The 20597-nt window shown below is 40.8% G+C and overlaps 1 protein-coding gene across 1 annotated transcript in view; it reads left to right on the plus strand.

Moving 5' to 3' along the window:
- The window catches only part of LOC126101193 (U-reduvitoxin-Pr21-like), a 173696-nt gene extending 162891 nt beyond the window's left edge, over positions 1–10805 (plus strand). Inside the window, exon 8 of the mRNA XM_049911889.1 lies at positions 10699–10805. Coding sequence (XP_049767846.1) covers positions 10699–10805 — 107 coding nt within the window. The remainder of the gene's footprint in view (positions 1–10698) is intronic.
- Positions 10806–20597: the final 9792 nt, after the last annotated feature.

Genomic DNA, 20597 nt, shown 5'->3' on the forward strand with positions numbered 1-20597 from the left:
TTAAAATGGACCGTTCACCAATTGCGGAAAAAATCAATATAGTGTTGGTGTATGGCTATTGTGATCAAAATGCCCAACGGGCGTGTGCTCTGTATGCTGCTCGGTATCTTGGACATCATCCAAGTGTCCGGACCGTTCGCCGGATAGTTACGTTATTCAAGGAAACAGAAAGTGTTCAGCCGCATGTGAAACGTCAACCATGACCTGCAACAAATGATGATGCCCAAGTAGGTGTTTTAGCTGCTGTCGTGGCTAATCCGCATATCAGTAGCAGACAAATTGCGCGAGCATCGGGAATCTCAAAAACGTCGGTGTTGAGAATGCTACATCAACATCGATTGCACCCGTACCATATTTCTATGCACCAGGAATTACATGGCTACGACTTTGAACGTCGTGTACAGTTCTGCCACTGGGCACAAGAGAAATTACGGGACGATGACAGATTTTTTTGCACGCGTTCTATTTTACGACGAAGTGTCATTCACCAAAAGCGGTAACGTAAACCGGCGTAATATGCACCACTGGGCAACGGAAAATCCATGATGGCTGCGACAAGTGGAACATCAGCTACGTTGGTGAGTTAATGTATGGTGCGGCATTATGGGAGGAAGGATAATTGGCCCCCATTTTATCAACGGCAATCAAAATGGTGCAATGTATGCTGATTTTTTACGTACTGTTCTACCTATGTTACTACAAGATGTTTCACTGCGTGACAGAATGGCGATGTACTTCCAACATGATAGATGTCCGGCACATAGCTCGCGTACGGTTGAAGTGGTATTGAATAGCGTATTTCATGACAGGTGGATTGGTTGTCGAAGCGCCATACCATGGCCCGCACGTTCACCGGATCTGACGTCCCCGGATTCCTTTCTGTGTGGAAAGTTGAAGGATATTTGCTATCGTGATCCAGCGACAACGCCTGACAACATGCGTCAGCGCATTGTCAACGCATGTGCGAACATTACGGAAGGCGAACTACTCGCTGTTGAGAGGAATGTCGTTACACGTATTGCCAAATGCATTGAGGTTGACGGACATCATTTTGAGCATTTATTGCATTAATATTGTGTTTACAGGGAATCACGCTGTAACAGCATGTGTTCTCAGAAATGATAAGTTCACAAAGGTACATGTATCACATTGGAACAACCGAAATAAAATGTTCAACCTTACCTACGTTCTGTATTTTAATGTAAAAAACCTACCTGTTACTGAGTGTTCGTCTAAAATTGTGAGCCATATGTTTGTGACTATTACAGCACCATCTATCACAAAGCGAGAAAAGTGGTCCAGCTTAAACATTGATATTTCTTTACGTACTACACGAATATTTCATAAAAATGGGGGTTACTATAAAAAAAACGCAGTTGATATCCGTTTGAACCATGGCAGCACCATCTTGTGGGCCAACCATAGCCCCATCTGGTTTCCCCCTTCAAGCTAAACAGGTTTCGTTCTTTTTAGTTTTTTTTACACTTATTTCATGAGATATTTGGCCCGGTCACGATCTGTGGACCACCCTGTATATATGTCAATTACATTTCAGTACCCGACTTAGTTAGTATCATGGCAGGATGGGTGAAACTTCCTCATCACAATGACTTTGTTGTCGGTTACTCGTCCTGTGAAGATGCAAAAGAAGACGTGAAGACCTAAACGGAATTCTGCTTCCTGAGCCTGGATCTCCACTCCCCCTACCTTTTACAAATCCCTTCAGATCCTAGAACGCCATGCTCTTCGCCTCGCCTATCGCATCCGTCTCCCCTCCCCCACACGGATCCTGTATGACCTTATTCCGTTCCCCCACCTCCTCCTTTTCCTCGAACTAATACGGATCCTCTACACCTCCCATAAACTCGATCCTCCTCACCCACTGGTCTCTCCCATCCTCTCCCGCCCCCATCCGCTGCCACGCCTGTATTTCCACGTCCCGCCTGCTCTCCATCTCTCCACTCTCCACACCCTCTCCCAAGGTGGCTTCTGCCAGCTCCCCCTCCCTAATGATGCCCTCCTCCCCTCCATTTACCCCTCCTACCAATTTTGATCCTCCCTCCCTCTTCCTGTGTTTGTTCCTATGGGCAACCTCTCTCCTTTCTCTCCCCCTTCCCTCCCTCCTCCCTTTCTCACCACTCCTCCCCTGGGCTTCCCCTACCCCCATACCTCCATTCCTCCTACCATCTCCTCTGACATTGGCATCTTTGCTCTCCCCTCTCCCTCCCCTTCCCCCTTCTTCCACTCTTGGCAGGTCCTCGGACTCGCACACGCTACGTGGACATTCCCACCCCAGAGATCATCGCCATCAGTTTCTCGTGTGTGTGCCATTGTGTTTGTGTTTCGTATTCGCCGTCACGCTCCTACGTTCACCTGTGCCATCAAAGTCGTCAGTGTTTGTGCGCCGTGCCGACAGTTTTTAGTGAGTTTTTCGTCGAGTGTGAAAGGCTTCGGGTTTTTTGTATTCTGTGTCTACTGTCTTTTGCCCCCCAATTTGTTCAGTCTTTTCTGTGTCTTCTTTATATTTTTTCATAGTTAACTTGTGGCTGAAGAGCGGCGTAGGATGCTGCTGACAGCCCATCTTTTGTAAAGGTGTTCAAATCACAACAAAGGAAAAAAATGTCTGCTTCCTGATAATATACGAGCAATTATTGTAGGTCCATCCATTTGTGGCAAGACTAATGTCCTCATAACGCTGCTAACACGTGTAGATGGAGTCCGATTTGAACATGTTTGTTTATTAGCAAAAACACTGTTTCCACCAAGTATCAGCTATTACAGGAGATATTGCACTGTGTAGATGGTGTTACATACACGACATTCAGTGAAAGCGGTGATATCCTTCCACATGAAAAAGCAAAGCCAAACACTGTCTTCATATTTGACGATGTTGCTGTGAAAAACGAAGACCAAATTCGAAAATACATCTGTTTCGATGGTCATATTTGACGATTTAGCTGTGAAAAACCAAGACCAAATTCAAAAATATTTCTGTTTCGATGGTCATATGGGTGCTGATGTATTTTATATAAGCCAAACATATTCCAGAATCCAGAAACAGTTGATTATAGATCATGCAAACCTGATTATAGCCTTCAAACAAGACAATCTGAATTTAAAACACATTTACCAGGCACATGTCAGAACTGCTATGTCGTTCAATGTGATGCTTTAGCGATGCTCTGCAAACACGAGTAATGTGATGTGTGTCACAAATAATGAGGGCCTATAATTTCTGTTAAACACAAATACTCTCCTAGCGTTCTTGGAGAATATTTTGCATTTATTAATTATTGTCACAGTAATGTCAATGTTGTTACTACTGCTTCTCTGCTGATATTAGGGAAAACGCCAGGTATGTAAGGCTTTGTAGGACTCGTCTTGCATCATTCCCACGATCCACGAGGAAAATGACAACAGGGGAGAGGAGGTCATAGTTACACTATATACCATCCATGACACATGTTGGGCTGCCGGCTACTTACGTCTAATGTAAATATAGAACATTTCGTTTTCAAAATTTAGCGTAATCTTTGTGCAGAATAAAATCGGTCAGTACTGGCCGTAACCTTGTGCTTAATGTTACTTTTACAGGAGATGAAATGAGGTGCAAACCTGGCGCGGCCTTCCCGCAAGACTGCAACAAGTGTATCTGCGGACCTGACGGCAGGACACTCGCGTGTACCCTCTTAGAGAACTGTCAGCTTCCGTTCGTCAAAGGTCAGTGGTCTGTTCTTCACCGTATTTCCTGCTACACCACCTTCTTTGTTAACATGTGCGTATAAAGAAGACTTTTTTTGTATACGTTTCAGTTATGAAATGTTGCACGGCAAAGACTTCTAGAGTTCTACTACCTCCTAGAGGAGATAACTCCCATGTTGAGCACTTATGAAATCTCGAAGTGTGGTTACAACTAGACTTAGTCATATCAGCCAATTAACCGTACAATGATGATTAGTTGCTAGAGACCACAAAACTAAGGATATGTTGATTGCTGCATTTCACCAATTGATCCAAACTGTCTGATTTTTGTAGAGGACAAAGATCGGTTGGTTTAGAGAGCCACTAAGGTTCGACAGCGATTCTGAGTGTTCGTCAAACCGCTGACTATTGCTCGCAGCCCTATGAACGCAGCAGTTCATCTACATCTACATTCATACTCCGCAAGTCACCTGACGGTGTGTGGCGGAGGGTACCTTGAGTACCTCTATCGGTTCTCCCTTCTATTCCAGTCTCGTATTGTTCGTGGAAAGGATTGTCGGTATGCCTCTGTGTGGGCGAGATATACGTAGGAGGGAGCAATATACTGCTCGACTCTTCGGTGAAGGTATGTTCTCGAAACTTTGACAAAAGCCCGTACCGAGCTACTGAGCGTCTCTCCTGCAGAGTCTTCCACTGGAGTTTATCTATCATCTCCGTAACGCTTTCGCGATTACTGAATGATCCTGTAACGAAGCGCGCTGCTCTCCGTTGGATCTTCTCTATATCTTCTATCAACCCTATCTGGTACGGATCCCACACTGCTGAGCAGTATTCAAGCAGTGGGCGAACAAGCGTACTGTAACCTACTTCCATTGTTTTCGGATTGCATTTCCTTAGGATTCTTCCAATGAATCTCAGTCTGGCATCTGCTTTACCGACGCTCAACATTATATGATCATTCCATTTTAAATCACTGCTAATGCGTACTCCCAGATAATTTATGGTATTAACTGCTTCCAGTTGCTGACCTGCTATTTTGTAGCTAAATGATAAAGGATCTATCTTTCTGTATATTCGCAGCACATTACACTTGTCTGCATTGAGATTCAATTGCCATTCCCTGCACCATGCGTCAATTCGTTGCAGATCCTCCTGCATTCAGTACAATTTTCCATTGTTACAACCTCTCGATACGCCACAGCATCATCTGCAAAAAGCCTCAGTGAACTTCCGATGTCATCCACCAGGTCATTTATGTATATTGTGAATAGCAACGGTCCTATGACACTCCCCTGCGGCACACCTGAAATCACTCTTACTTCGGAGGACTTCTCTCCATTGAGAATGACATGCTGCGTCCTGTTATCTAGGAACTCCTCAATCCAATCACACAATTGGTCTGATAGTCCATATGCTCTTACTTTGTTCATTAAACGACTGTGGGGAACTGTATCGAACTCCTTGCGGAAGTCAAGAAACACGGCATCTACCTGTGAACCCGTGTCTATGGCCCTCTGAGTCTCGTGGACGAATAGCGCGAGCTGGGTTTCATATGACCGTCTTTTCCGAAACCCATCTTGGATGACAGGAGTGTCCACAGCGTGCTTATCGGGAAGAATGGGCAATACTAGGTCACTGTGAATACCAAATAAACATCCTGGTTCAGGATCACAGTATTCAGAAAGTGTGAGTCTCAGCCACACTGCCAGCAACACCCCCAAAACATCACAGAAGTGCTTCCGGACTAAACCACACTTTCCACATCCTACGGTTCAACACCGTCTTGGAGACCGTCAGACACTCTATATTTGGCGTCGTCTGGAAATAGGCGAAACTGCTATTGAGAGGACCACGAACAAGTGTCCAGTCAGCTCCTGTCCGGAGCTGTTTGGCACAATGAATGCAAGTAGCTTTATCTTACAGTGGCATAAGACGCCAAATGTCCATCGCATTCATTTCCATTCGCAGTATTTGCTTGGAAACTGCTTGAGACAGATTTCCATTGACTCGTGCAATGACAGCAGCAATTTATTTCGAGTTTGAAAGAGATCGTTACTGACGCTGCGTCACACTCCTCCCATTTCCCTTCCAGTTACGATCTTTTTATGCTCACAAATCCAGTCAGCGTCGATACACCAGCAGATCGAGCGATTTCATTTATAACATTTATAATCTGGTCACGGGCACGTACGGTAGAGTAACTCCCTCCTTCCTCTTGGTAGGAGTATAACGTACAAAGAGCGATGTGACATTGTCATAATGAAAGTAGCAGGATGAAACAGTATCTTAAGAAAACTCTAAGGCACAAGTTGATGAGCATGACCTCGTAGACTTTAGACGTAGGATCTAGGCTTATGAAACATGGCAGGGGAACAGTCTTCTCTTGTATGGCACAAGGCCTGCATGCAACTCAAAACAGATTTACATCGCCATTCACTAAACTTCCATCGTGGCGAGAGGATGGCTGACATCAACTCCAGTCGAGAAGATCCAGTTCTGGTCGGAATAGCACCACCCGATATCACATGTGTAGTAATAGCGAAATCCGAAATCAGCAAAATCAACACTTGTGACACATGGAATACCACTTTTTTATGCATGCATCAGCTTTAGCAGTTTCGGTTTTTACAACCATAGTCACTGCAAGGAAAGCAGTGCATTAGAGGGATCAAAAATGCATACTACACATACAAGGCTTGATAACAAACCAACAAAAAAGCCACACGATTTAAGATCAACACACCCTGAAAAGACGTAATAAAAACAACTGCCGTTTTACATTCCAGTTGATCATTGTCACGAACAGTTGGTTCCACTATTAAAAAGTGCCACAAGTTCGATCTCAGTAGCACTAGTCCCTCTGACGGTCATCACCATGTGTCTGTAGAATGCAAATCGTTCAAAATCCGATCTGTACACCACACTTGGATTAAGACCCAACAGAGCCTAAAATCAATTACTTTCCTCTCCTATGATTCTTGTCGAAAGTCACAATGTTCGAATAACGGCAAAATACGTCGCCGGTAGAAAAACTGCGATGATTTATATCGATTGTCACAGTGTTTATATCAAGTTATTGTCCAAGCAAATTCTTCTGTAAAACATGATTGTGAATGGAAAAGTATGTTTCACGGGAGGGTAGAGTGAAGATAAATATAATCGGTAACATTTATTGCAAATGACTGGGACCTACTTAAAATTAAGTACAAAACGTACACTAATGGAAATTGAAATAAGAACACCATGAATTCATTGTCCCAGGAAGGGGAAACTTTATTGACACATTCCTGGGGTCAGATACATCACATGATCACACTGACGGAACCACAGGCACATAGACACAGGCAACAGAGCATGCACAATGTCGGCACTAGTACAGTGTATATCCACCTTTCGCAGCAATGCAGGCTGCTATTCTCCCATGGAGACGATCGTAGAGATGCTGGATGTAGTCCTGTGGAACGGCTTGCCATGCCATTTCCACCTGGCGCCTCAGTTGGACCAGCGTTCGTGCTGGACGTGCAGACCGCGTGAGACGACGCTTCATCCAGTCCCAAACATGCTCAAGGGGGACAGATCCGGAGATCTTGCTGGCCATGGTAGTTGACTTACACCTTCTAGAGCACGTTGGGTGGCACGGGATACATGCGGACGTGCATTGTCCTGTTGGAACAGCAAGTTCCCTTGCCGGTCTAGGAATGGTAGAACGATGGGTTCGATGACGGTTTGGATGTACCGTGCACTACTCAGTGTCCCCTCGACGATCACCAGTGGTGTACGGCCAGTGTAGGAGATCGCTCCCCACACCATGATGCCGGGTGTTGGCCCTGTGTGCCTCGGTCATATGCAGTCCTGATTGTGGCGCTCACCTGCACGGCGCCAAACACGCATACGACCATCATTGGCACCAAGGCAGAAGCGACTCTCATCGCTGAAGACGACACGTCTCCATTCGTCCCTCCATTCACGCCTGTCGCGACACCACTGGAGGCGGGCTGCACGATGTTGGGGCGTGAGCGGAAGACGGCCTAACGGTGTGCGGGACCGTAGCCCAGCTTCATGGAGACGGTTGCGAATGGTCCTCGCCGATACCCCAGGAGCAACAGTGTCCCTAATTTGCTGGGAAGTGGCGGTGCGGTCCCCTACGGCACTGCGTAGGATCCTACGGTCTTGGCGTGCATCCGTGCGTCGCTGCGGTCCGGTCCCAGGTCGACGGGCACGTGCACCTTCCGCCGACCACTGGCGACAACATCGATGTACTGTGGAGACCTCACGCCCCACGTGTGGAGCAATTCGGCGGTACGTCCACCCGGCCTCCCGCATGCCCACTATATGCCCTCGCTCAAAGTCCGTCAACTGCACATACGGTTCACGTCCACGCTGTCGCGGCATGCTACCAGTGTTAAAGACTGCGATGGAGCTCCGTATGCCACGGCAAACTGGCTGACACTGACGGCGGCGGTGCACAAATGCTGTGCAGCTAGCGCCATTCGACGGCCAACACCGCGGTTCCTGGTGTGTCCGCTGTGCCGTGCGTGTGATCATTGCTTGTACAGCCCTCTCGCAGTGTCCGGAGCAAGTATGGTGGGTCTGACACACCGGTGTCAATGTGTTCTTTTTTCCAATTCCAGGAGTGTATTATGGAGCCACCACCAGCTTGCACAGTGCCTTGTTTACAATTCAGGTCCATGGCGTCGTGGTGTGTGTGCCTCACTCGAACCCTACCATCAGCTCTTACCAGCTGAAACTGGGGCTCATCTGACCAGGCCTCGGTTTTCCGGTCACCTAGGGTCCAGCGGAGACGGTCATGAGCCAAACACAGCCTCTGCAGGTGAAGTCGTATTGTTAGCAAAGGCATTCGCATCGGTCGTCTGCTGCGTAGCCCATTAACTCCAAATTTCGCCACTCTGTGTCGTAGCAGATACGTTCGTCGTACCTCCTACATCGGCTTCTGAAGTTATTTCTCGCGGAGTTGCTTGTCTGTTAGTACTGACAACTCTATGCAAAAGCCGCTGCTCTCGGTCTTGAAGTGAAGGCTGTCTGCCACTGCGTTGTCCGTGGAGAGAGGTAATGCCTGATGTCTGGTATTCACGGCACTCTCTGACACTGTAGATTTCGAAATATTGACTTCCCTAACGGTTTCCGAAATGAAATATCCCATGCATCTCGCTCCAACCACCATTCCAGGTTCAAAGTTTGTTCATCCCCGTCGTACGGGCATAATCAAGTCGGAAATGTTTTGGCATGAATCAGCAGAGTACAAATTACGATTCCAGCATCTCATTGGCCTTATATGCCTTGTGTGCGAGAAAATAACGCCATCTGTATGTTGCATATCGCTATCCCATGACTTTTGTCACGTCAGTGTATATCGAGAACAACAAACTTACAGAAACAAACGGTTCCAAAGATGTTTTTAGATGTAGCCAACAGAGACAAAGTTGTAGGGTTCCCACAGAATATGATACTCTTTTATACTCAGGATATTTATCATAGTTTGCTTATATCTATTTGCAATGGTGCTTATTTCTAGCAACTGAAGAAATACACTGAGTGTCTTTCAAGTTTTTCGCTTAATGCTTTATCAACGTATTTTCTGTAATTTGAATATGTTTGCAGTTCTTCTAATACATCCATTATATGTCCTTTATTTACTCGCTAGTGTACTTTGAAATTTTGCTCTACGTTTCGAAATGGGTGTCCAGTATTGTGGATGCGTGTGGCTATTGCTGATGTTGTGGGTCTGTTTTGTCTGTAGGCTTTAATGTGCTCTGCATAATTTGTGTTGAAATGTCGGCCTGTTTGTCCTAGGTAGAATACGGAGAATTCCTGGCACGCTACTTAGTGCATTCCAGACTCTTATTATGCGTCATGATTACACTTTATGTTATGCAGTGAGGTTTATTGTATTTTATTACATGTAGTAAATCCTATTTTTACTGTGTAGTTTTAGAAGATATTTGTTACCTTCTGTCATATATTGCCAATGTATGGGGTGCTAGATACACGATTTTTGTGTTTTTCTTTTGTGTTGTGGTTTTTGCCTGGGTGTTTATTCATTTTGTCTAGGAATTTGCCAAGCGTGGAAGCAGTATAATCATTGGAAAATCCTATTTGCTTCACTATGTTTGTTTCCAGTTGCATATTTTCTTGGTTCAAAGGTATTTAAGTTGTTCTATGTAGCACTGTCCTGTATGCTGCCTGTTTATAGATGAGACTTTACACAAAAGGACCATAAGGAAACTATAGTACGAAGTCTTCCAGATTTCACCGTTAACTGTATATAAGTAACGATAATTACGAAACAATGGCATGGTACATAGAAAAAAATGTAAAGTGGAAATAAAAAAATCGTGACTGGTAGCAGAAAAGTTGTTTGTGAAAAAACCTATTGTTTTCACATTCTCAGGCTTTCTTAAGCTATTTATAACGGATCAGATCAAGAAACGTTTCCTAAAGCATGCCACCGTGAAAGACTCCGAGAGCACAGAAGACCACATATCGGATAACTCTTCTAGGAATGATCACTATCTGAATTTTGTCAGTAATCCACACTGTTTTGCACAACACTCTCTTGTATCATATGCCACTGGAATTGCTCACTATACTAACCTGTGACAATGCGCATTGCTCTTGTGTTGATCTGCTGTACTTCTTCTATCAATATTTTCCAGTGAAAGGTACTTGACGTACTTTGTCATTTTTCAGGCAGACTCGTGTTTTACCCTCACTTAACCTTCATGATGAATGATTTCCAATCATTATGGATGAGTTGTGTGTATGAGACTGATTTCTGATGCTAATCTTATCGTAGCAAAATTGTAATGATAGCTAATGGTTTCCTTTATTTTTATGTGAGGTTCCTTTCCACTAAATTTACCCAGAAACTCTAGCCTTCATTTAACCCACAACAAGGCATGTTTGAGAATCATTCACAGATAGGCTGCTTAGCTAAAAAGCGACTACTACTAATGACAGCTGTTTGATGTGTTGCAGCCTCGAAGTGTGACCCAGGGTCTACGTTCAAACAGGGCTGCGACATGTGCCTGTGCAGCGCAGACGGAAAGAGCTTCGTGTGTACGCTGTCACTATGTCCCTCATAAGGTGAGCACAGTAAACAAACTCTGACTCTGGCCCCAAGTATAGCATTTATCATCGGGCACACACTTTTAGAAATCTACTTTCTTAGTATAAACTACCTCATATCAGCGTTTTGGAATCTCGCAAACGTACCGTCGGCAGGACAGTGCTAATAATTCATACCCTGTATACAGGAGACACTTTTCTAAGATCAGGAACGGAGAAGAGAAAGGAGAGGGTGAACCATTATTGTAATTCCACAGTACTCTATATTGGGTGCCCTATTGTTTATCATATAATGATCCAACATAGTGTGATCATTTTTTTCATAATGTGGTGATACCTGGTAAGTTCATCACCGAATCATTTGTGTTCATCAGCAGGTCTTTGAGTGTGCGTCCGTCAGTCTCACGACATGAAGAAAAGGCGATGCGTATGCGTGATTTTTTGAATTCTGACCAACGTTTGAGCCTCAAAGTGATATCAGAAACACTAAATACGAGGAAATAACCGTTTATCACATTGCAAACGAAGGTTTTATTATGGAAAATATGTGTACAAAACTGGTTCCAAAACTGTTGACCGACGAAGGAAATGATATGGTCCTTATTTTCTCGCTTACAAGGACGTCTGAAAGGGAAACGCTGAGACGCGACTGAAAACATCCAGACTCATGTTGCATCAGGTCTAAATTACATACCCGAGAAGGGCTTCCAGGATCCCTTCCAGACCGGCATAAAACGCATTCAGAAGTTCATCGATGCAAGAAAAAATTTAGTTAATACTTAAAATTGTACAAATATATTCAACAAATGTTTTTTTCTGAATTTGATCACATTACTTGTGGGACGTTCCATGTAGATAAAACAGATTTCGTGCGAGTTTCTTGTACTTGCCATTTTTCATGGCTGTTATCTGTAAACTGAAATAGTTGTAAGTTGCTCGGAATTTTTTTAGTTTACTTGTGCACCAAGACGCGTTTCGAGTTTTTAACAAGGCATCTTGAGTGGGTGTCCTGCAATATTACATGATTTTTCATTTTTACACCTGAATTTTTAGATTTAAACCAGTTTACCAAAATATTTTATGACAGAATTTAAAAAGGAACTTACAGTAAAACATGTAATTAATTATTTGAAAACCATGCAGTGTTCGCTGTCGAAAACCGGCTGAAAACCTCGTCTTTTTCGTGCAGGCTCTATAACTTTGGTAAGCTAGCTTTCCAATTGCACATACTGGGTGTTAAGAGCGACCAGCCGCTGTGACCGAGCTGTTCTAGGCGCTTCAGTCTGGAACTGCGTGACCGCTACGACGGCAGGTTCGAATCCTGCCTCAGGCATGGATGTGTGTGGATGACAGATGTCATCAGATGTCAAGTCCCATAGCACTCAGAGCCATTTGATCCATTTGTTAAGAGCGTCTTTTTTTTTTTTTTTTGTTTTGAAGTGTTGCCAACTGTAATTTTTTCACCTACTTTATATATATATATATATATATATATATATATATATATATATATATATATATATATATATATATGTGTGTGTGTGTGTGTGTGTGTGTGGTTCTCTACATACAGGTGAGTATTTTCTTTTACCACAGTTGAGGAATGGGTTTTATGATCATCTACTGGGATTTGTGTCCACTGTGCAAGCTATTCGTGTAAACAGCGAGTCATTTGTCATATTGACTTGGCGATTTAATGGTTGTTATTTTTCTGGTTTAGTTTTCTTTATATAATTGTTTTCGATACAAACTGAAGGCAGAAAAGAAACTACTGTTACATGACAAATGAATGATTGTTTACCCTGATTACGTAGAAGACTAGCATCTCTATAGTTGATGACAAATCCCATTAACGTGTTATGTAGACACACGCACACACGCACACAGACAGACGGAAAACAGAGGCACAGTATGTTTTTCTCATGGGATAAAACTCCATGGTTTTCATACTATGATTGGACTTTTATTTTAGGTTCCTCTCATTGTACTATAAAATATTTCCATGCACTGTTTAAAAATCTATGTGTAAAACCAAAATATTGCGTAGTATTGCAGGTCACCCTATGCAGGAGCGTTACTGGATAGGGGCAACACGCTGGATGCACAAAATAAATAAACAATTAATTTTCAGCTTGCAAAAAGGGATTTTCAAGGAACCTATTACATTTTATACTCTTAGAATTAGCTCGTTTTGCAGATCACAAAAGTGTTATAATAATTTTCAATAGGCATACGACAGCTGAGGATGTTTTAAATCATGCATATCATGCATTTAGAAGGGTTATTGGCCGAGTTTTTTGCAATGACCTTTCTTAATTTGGAGAAAGCTGACCATATTCACTTCTCCCCATCCAATAGTACAACACTAATGATACCTTTAAAATACAGGTATAGTTAGGAAGGTAGTGCCTGCAGAACTTTCGTACATACTGATAAAAATTTAAATGTAGCGCACAAACATTTTAGTTATCGTATTTGAGTTTAGATAATTTCGTAATTTGTTCCACTGCAGCCTTGGAGTGAGACAAGTCAGTAAGTTATCATACGTCATATACTTTCATCCGGCTCAATCAGTTAACGCTTAATGAAGGAATTCTTCGTTACATAAAAGCGTGCCACAACAGAATGTTATAATGACCTTCGATAATCATGTGAGGACTATAAAAGGATCGGCTGTATTAAGTACGGTGCCACAAACATATTTTCTCTCTTGAAGTTTGTTGTAACAAGCCATTAGAGATGAGAAGGAGAAAACACATCCATAATATAGAACAAAAAAATAGCTCCATTGTTAACCAAGAATGACTGCAGCTTAGAAACCGCTGAATAATGCTACTGCTGGTGTCTTTTTATCATTTACCCAACGATATTCAACAATTGTCAGGGAGCAAGGCTAAAGTTGAATGCAAGCTGTGAAAGATTTTCCTGGGCAACTTTTTATCTTGCATGGAAAAATTGTTACCTATAAATGTCAGCTTGTTTAGAGTAAATGTATTACATACATACTTATGTTATAAAAGTCAATGTGGTAAACTACTGACACTGAGATGAGGCAAGTAATCAAAAAATGTTTAAAGTGTCAAAAATTTTTAAACTGTGTGGTAGGAATACCATGTTAACCTTCAGATATTCCACTTAATCATTGGTTTAAATCACCACATCTTCATTTTGCAGTATCACAACTATTTCCAGAAGTACTGTAACTAAGAGTTCTGACTTGCTGATGTTAGCATCACTGTGGAACTGTCAACACTGAAAGGGTATTTTGATTTTAATACAATGATAACAAGTTTTGCATTACATTGCTAAGGATTCCCTACATTTGCCAAGCCGTTATGGCATTTGCAGATTTAGGAGAAGCTTTTGCTAATATTGAGTGCAATAATCTCTTTGAAAGTGAGATGGTGTCAAGGATAAAATATAGGTACCGGAACGATATCTGCAACTTGTACTGACACCAGACTGAAATTATAAAACTTGGACATGAAATGAAAGCAGTAATTGAGAAGGAAATGCGACAGGGCTGTGACCTATCCCTATGTTATTTAATCAGTACATTGAGCAAGTAGTAAAGCAAACCAAGGAGAAATTTGGAAGAGGAATTGTAGCTCAGGCAAAAGAAATAAAAACTTTGAGATTTACCCACTATATTGTAATCTTGTCAGATGTGGCAAAGTGCTTGGGAGGTCAGCTGAACAGAAAGGATACTTACGATATTGCAGTGCCTGTGTCACTGCGAATTACGATGCAGTGTGGATGAATGATGACATATGGAAGTCTGGGTCTGGCTGTGAGTCGTGCTCAGATAGCCTAACGTAAGGCGGCCGGTCGCTATAAGCGGGAAATTCGGGTTCCAGTCCCACTTTCACTGTCGTCATCACATTACAGCAGATGGTTGTTCCTATTCTCAGCTCTGAATACATTTGATGCAGGATGGATACTGTCAGGTTATAACTTGATCAATAAAGGAAAACAAGGGTAACAATGTAGTTGATTAAATGAGGTAATGCTAAAGACATTAGATTAGCAAATTAGGCACTAATAGTAGTAGGTAAGTTTTGTTTGGATACTAAATTAATTGGCGACATCCGGAACACAGAAAATGTAATATGCACACTGACAAGCAAGAAAATCGACTGTAAAAAAAATGAATTTGTTGAGATAGTGTTAGGAAGTATTTTCTGAGGATAAGTGTCAGGGGTGAATCATTGTACGGTAAGGAAAATAAACATTTCAACATGAAACGCATGCAATCATTTGAAATGTGATTCTGCAGGAAGATATGAGGATTAGATTGTTAGAGTATAACTAATGAAGAGCACTGAATAGAATAGGGGAGAAAAGGAATTTATAGCGCAACTTGACTAAAAGAAGGGCTATGTTGACAGGATGCATCCTGAGGCAAGCATTTGGTAATTTGGTAACGGAGGGAGTGGGTTAGGGCGGGGAGGCAGAAAAATTGTATACGCATGGTACAGTAGCTGGTTCATGAGGTCGCAGGTTGCAGTAGTTGGTCTGAAGAAGGTTATTCTCAGCAAAAGCTATATCAAACCAGCCTTCGGATTACAGACCAAAATAACAGCGACGACAAGAATGACGATGACAAAAGTGTAAACTTACAAAGCGTCGGTGAAAACAACTGTTTAGAAGACAAAAACCAGCAGGTACTTCATGAACTAACATATCTCTGTGGAGACTCAGGTGTCGCGATGTCTCGTATATAGTAATACACCATCTGCAGAAAGTCTCGCGGGATATTTCAGGTTCGCTTGAAGACCTAGTGCGGCTTACCTAGACTTGTCCACTGATTCACGCCTTTGTTTTGATTTGCAGGCTTTCTGTCCAACGCTGGGGCGTCTCGAAGCGAAGCTACATTTTGTGAAGAGGTGGACGGCCCCAAAACCCTTAGACAGCGGAACATCTCACACCTATTACCACGACACGTGCGTCAAACATGTGGCAAAAATTCAACCGAATCTCTCGTACTTGTAATTTGGCATTTGTTTTCGTAAATATGTCTCTGGATTATAAAGAGTATATCATCAAGCAGAAACCTACATTCGATCTGTAATTTAATTTTCCTTTTGTAGAAGGCTGTAAATATTTCTTTACCTTCTTCTTCTGCCTTTCCAAGCCTACTACTTTTTGTTTAAGTTTTGTTATTATCTTAACATTGGAAGATTGCCGTTGGTTTTCAGGCTTCCTATTAAAATGATAATGATGATAATGATTCGCACTGTTGTGGTTTTTCACGAGTTAGCTAATGCTACTTCTTGACAACAATGTCTTCGTCCTCAGAAATTACACAATTAGCACATGGATACAGTCCAGTTCGCTTGATTCTTAGCAAGGCAAGTATGATCTATGAGTAGTCATAGCGCTGCCATTGCTTCGTTCTGTAGATATTCTGTAGTATCTGAAACTTCTTAACATAATTCTGAAAGTGCTGAGTGGAACTTTTTTGTCTTTACCATGAGATGAAATTGCTGACTGCAACTGAGTGGAACTGGACCTACTGTCTCTTTACTTGTTTATATCATTTCATTTCAAACACTGACCTTCAGAATTTTTCCTGACAAATACAACTCAGACTTACCCTATTCATTTACTGCCCACAGTATAAAAACGCAACGCAATCTGACTGCGAATAATTAACACAATAGAATGTACCTCAATTAGAAGAAATCCTGAAAATAACCTACACCTTTTTGTAACACATTTGCCTCATAGAAAACCCTCAACACCTGAACTACAGCAATAATAGCAAGCAGCAACTACAGCCAGCTAAATAAAAAGATTCTAACTGCTATAGGCTCTAACTACTAATAGGCATTTCGTTAGCAAAGGAAAGATTTTGTTGCAGAGGAAAGAATGTATTTAACATAGTTTACCTTAATCATGTGATATGCAATTCCAAAAATTATGTAATCAGCAATATCTCTATTATCTAAACATTAGCAAATACACCAATCACTATTTTACAATCCATTTCCAACCAACACTAAATCTCCATGGACACACGTCCAAATAGTCTGCTTGCAGAGATTATGGTAGTAATTTGCCACCAAAGGTGCAGACCCACTGCACTCTTTGTAGAGATGACCAGCAGCCATCTGTTGCTACTGTGTGGGTGCACAATCACAATTCAAAAGTGTTGAGGATAATGTAACAAGTCTATGAATCACCACTTGTGAACTCACTAATAGTTTTGCAATATCATTTGAACCAACAATGCTGTTAACCATCCTTTGTTGAATTATCAACATGCCTGCAAGCAGTAACTCAGACATATTATATCTGAGATTTGCTATATTCAGTATGACCAACAGACAAATGTGTGTAGTAAAAACAATCTGTACTATTTAGCTAACTTGGAGAACTGGTGTTTATATGATTACAATTTTACATCATAAGAATACAACTACAAACATAAAGAAAACATCATTACAGTAAAAAGATAATAATACAAGTAACATGTTCAGTAATGAATGTTTTACAAAAAGAACAGAAATAAACATATACATGAGTATTACATGAATTAAGACATAAGTAAATAAATGAAAAACACGAATATAATTAGAAAAATTAACTTGACATACGAGCTTTAAAAGAAAATGTAATGGAGTAAATAACGTCTGCACATCTTCCCAAAGTAAAGAATATGCTACAAAAACAGATTAGATTTGAGGACAACAGTATTCCTCATCATAGTAAATGCAGCTTAGTATTAGAAGGGAAAAAGTCCTGCCAAATTTATCTGACCAGGTAAACACACAGGGACAGAAAGAACACAGACACACAAGGGTATACATAAACATAGTAGAGTAACACAAAAGGAAAGGACAGGGTCTGTTTTCAGTGTAACATTTGGTGCTGCAGTATTTGTGGTGAGCATTTTATACCGCTGTTTCACTTCTCTCTAATCTGTAATATACTTGCCCGTATCTCATTTACTATCAGCCAAAACTACTTGGTTTCCAACCAAAACTTCATGTAATACTTGCTTCAACATTTGATTCCACAAAAAATCCTATCTAAGCATGCTATACTTTCAACCAGTGCTTATACTTCCATATTTTTCTTACCTCATAATTAGTTTCCAAGAAAATCCTACCTAAACCTGTCACTCCACCCTACTTTTATCTGTTCATTTTCACTTTCAAAATAATTGTTCCTCATTATACAATACTCTTTGGCGAGACCTTTTCCTTGTAGCTTCTCAATGCACTTTTCTTATATACCATACCCCCTCTTAAGCTAACTTAAATCCACTGAGCTGAGAAATATAAACTAATTAACAAGGCAATGCAGCAGTGCAAAACAATTAGCACAAACAACAGTGACAAAAATGCCAATTGGCAAAGCAAGCAGCAGCATAGATAAATTAGCAAAGAAAATGTAACATTACAACTAATATAAGGCAATATGCAGCAAACAAGAAAAATAAATTAGTGGTAAAACTGGCTTAGCACAGTAATACAAAGAAAAATTCAGTAGGATATTGCCTGACAAATAGCAGCAGCAAATGCAACAACTTATACCTAAACATGAGAAAGTGCAAGCAGAAAAAGTATTACAGTAAAGACATCAATACAGATAAGGGAAATATATGTGTAAACTTACAATAGCACATATGCATCTGTGATCATCAAAACTCCCATGTGAAATTCAATGATTCTATATAACATCTTAACACTAAAGTTCTAAGTCACATCTTAACACTAAAGAGATTAACCACAGTAACTTATTCTGTCAAAAATTACCAAGTCCTTGAAAAGAAAATTATGTGCACCTGTGATCATCAAAACTCCCACGTGAAATTCGATGACATTACGTAACATCTTAACACTAAAGTTGTACGTCACATCTTAACACTAAAGAGATTAACCACAGTAACTTATTCTGACAAAAAGTATCAAGTCCTTGAAAAGAAAATTATGTATGCAGTTCCTGTTACTAAGCCCCATCTCCTTCTTATTGTTCATTCCCTCCCAAGTGCTCTATTTTAAGAATGTGCGTCACAATATTATTATTTAATAGATCTGTTGACAGAAGGTGTTCACATTAGCATATGTATTAAAGTTTATTTCTTAAACCAATGCTATAGGACAGCTAGAAACCAGGTATCAATTAAAATAAGCATATATGTAGAAATCAAAGCATAAAAACATCATTGAATAGCCATGTGGCATTTTGTAAGTCAGTAGAAATTCTCTCAACTTTTGTAGAAAGACACTTGTCGTAATAAAGTCCAGAAGCATAAGAATATTTTTCATCAGTTCTAAGCATTTCAGTAGGTAGCACAAAGTATTAACTCCAAAGTGTAATCAAATGTTTTGTGGCGCATTCTGCAAAGAAATGTCAATAGCTAGGTCAACAGCCTCTTTTTTTCTACAGCTTCAAAGTGGCTGAAGTGGCACCAGTAACGTTTAACGTCAACACAACAGTGGGTATATTTCCAGCCAGCTAGCGTGCAGCCAGATGCAGCAGAGCATTACAACAAGGTTACATACATTCTTTACCAAACTATTAATGACAACAGTTTCTGCTACAGTGACAGTTTAATAAAAATAAAAAAAATTCACAGGTCGAAAAATTACAGGAGAAGTGTCTAGAAACGAAATCTCATTAATAACAGTATCCAAATATTTCCGTCGGCATTGTGGTACTCACATTCACATATAGACTCACTTTTCATAACTCTTGAAGTACGATTCTTGATTTTCAACATTCTTTTCCACAAACCAAAGTCCTTAACCCCTAGTTATTATTCATTGCCTCAGTACACATATACATATTCGTCGATACTGCTTCAATGTTTCATCGTAATAAACATGTAGCATAGACACATTCCTCATATCATCATAACCATATCTCAACATCATAATACACATCGTTGTCATAATATCACCATAACATATCAACCAAATCTCAAAATCGACGTAGCATCCTCCAATAATCTCAAACCCTTAAAAAATGCTCTCTGGTCTTTTCAATAGTGTCATCTACTTCAGATGTACTTCAAAATCATGAACCCATACAATATACATCATTCAGAGCTCTTGCAGTATCAAAATGGTTCCTGAAATATATGTTAATAGTCTACAAACTCCACACAAAGTACAATTTCATAAATGCAAAGTAATCCAACTATATAATTATGAAGACATGTGTCAGTGATGTAGTAAAAATGTTCATTTCTCTCTGTTAAACGACCAGATAGCTGTGTAATTCTGCGTTAGAGAAATTTAGTACCAATGTGTAAATGAATATCCAAACACCATATCAGCTAGGGCTCCTTGAGCTTGCCCATGAGGGATTATGTAATTGTACCTCAGATCTTACAGATTAAAACTGCAGAATGAAATGTATCACCGAAATCCTTCTCTGTATCATTGTAGTTTCAAAATATTTCTAAAATGCAGAAATAAATCACACAAATGCATGTCATGTAGTACTAATCTGTACTTCTTGCTGTAAGGAAATATCTGTCATTTCTTAGTGGTAAAAATGTGCCAAGTGTAGTAGTTAATGTCGTTCATAAGTTCTCCAAAAATCAATGTACTTACCTTGTCATATTCAAAATTAAAGTGCTATTCGTATAAACGTCGTAGTTATTATGTTCATTGCTGTGACCTTGAAAGTACTGTACTGTAACTCATTATTGTGTTACAAAAATAACAGTCTCCTTGTAGCTACTCCACAAAAGTCTTTACCAAAACATGTTTTACTTTTCAGAACAACGCAGAAAACTGTGAAAAACACATAAATCAGACACAGCATAATATCGATAATGAATATTGTGTCAC

The sequence above is a fragment of the Schistocerca cancellata genome, chromosome 9, assembly GCF_023864275.1.
Source record: "Schistocerca cancellata isolate TAMUIC-IGC-003103 chromosome 9, iqSchCanc2.1, whole genome shotgun sequence".
Lineage (NCBI taxonomy): Eukaryota > Metazoa > Arthropoda > Insecta > Orthoptera > Acrididae > Schistocerca > Schistocerca cancellata.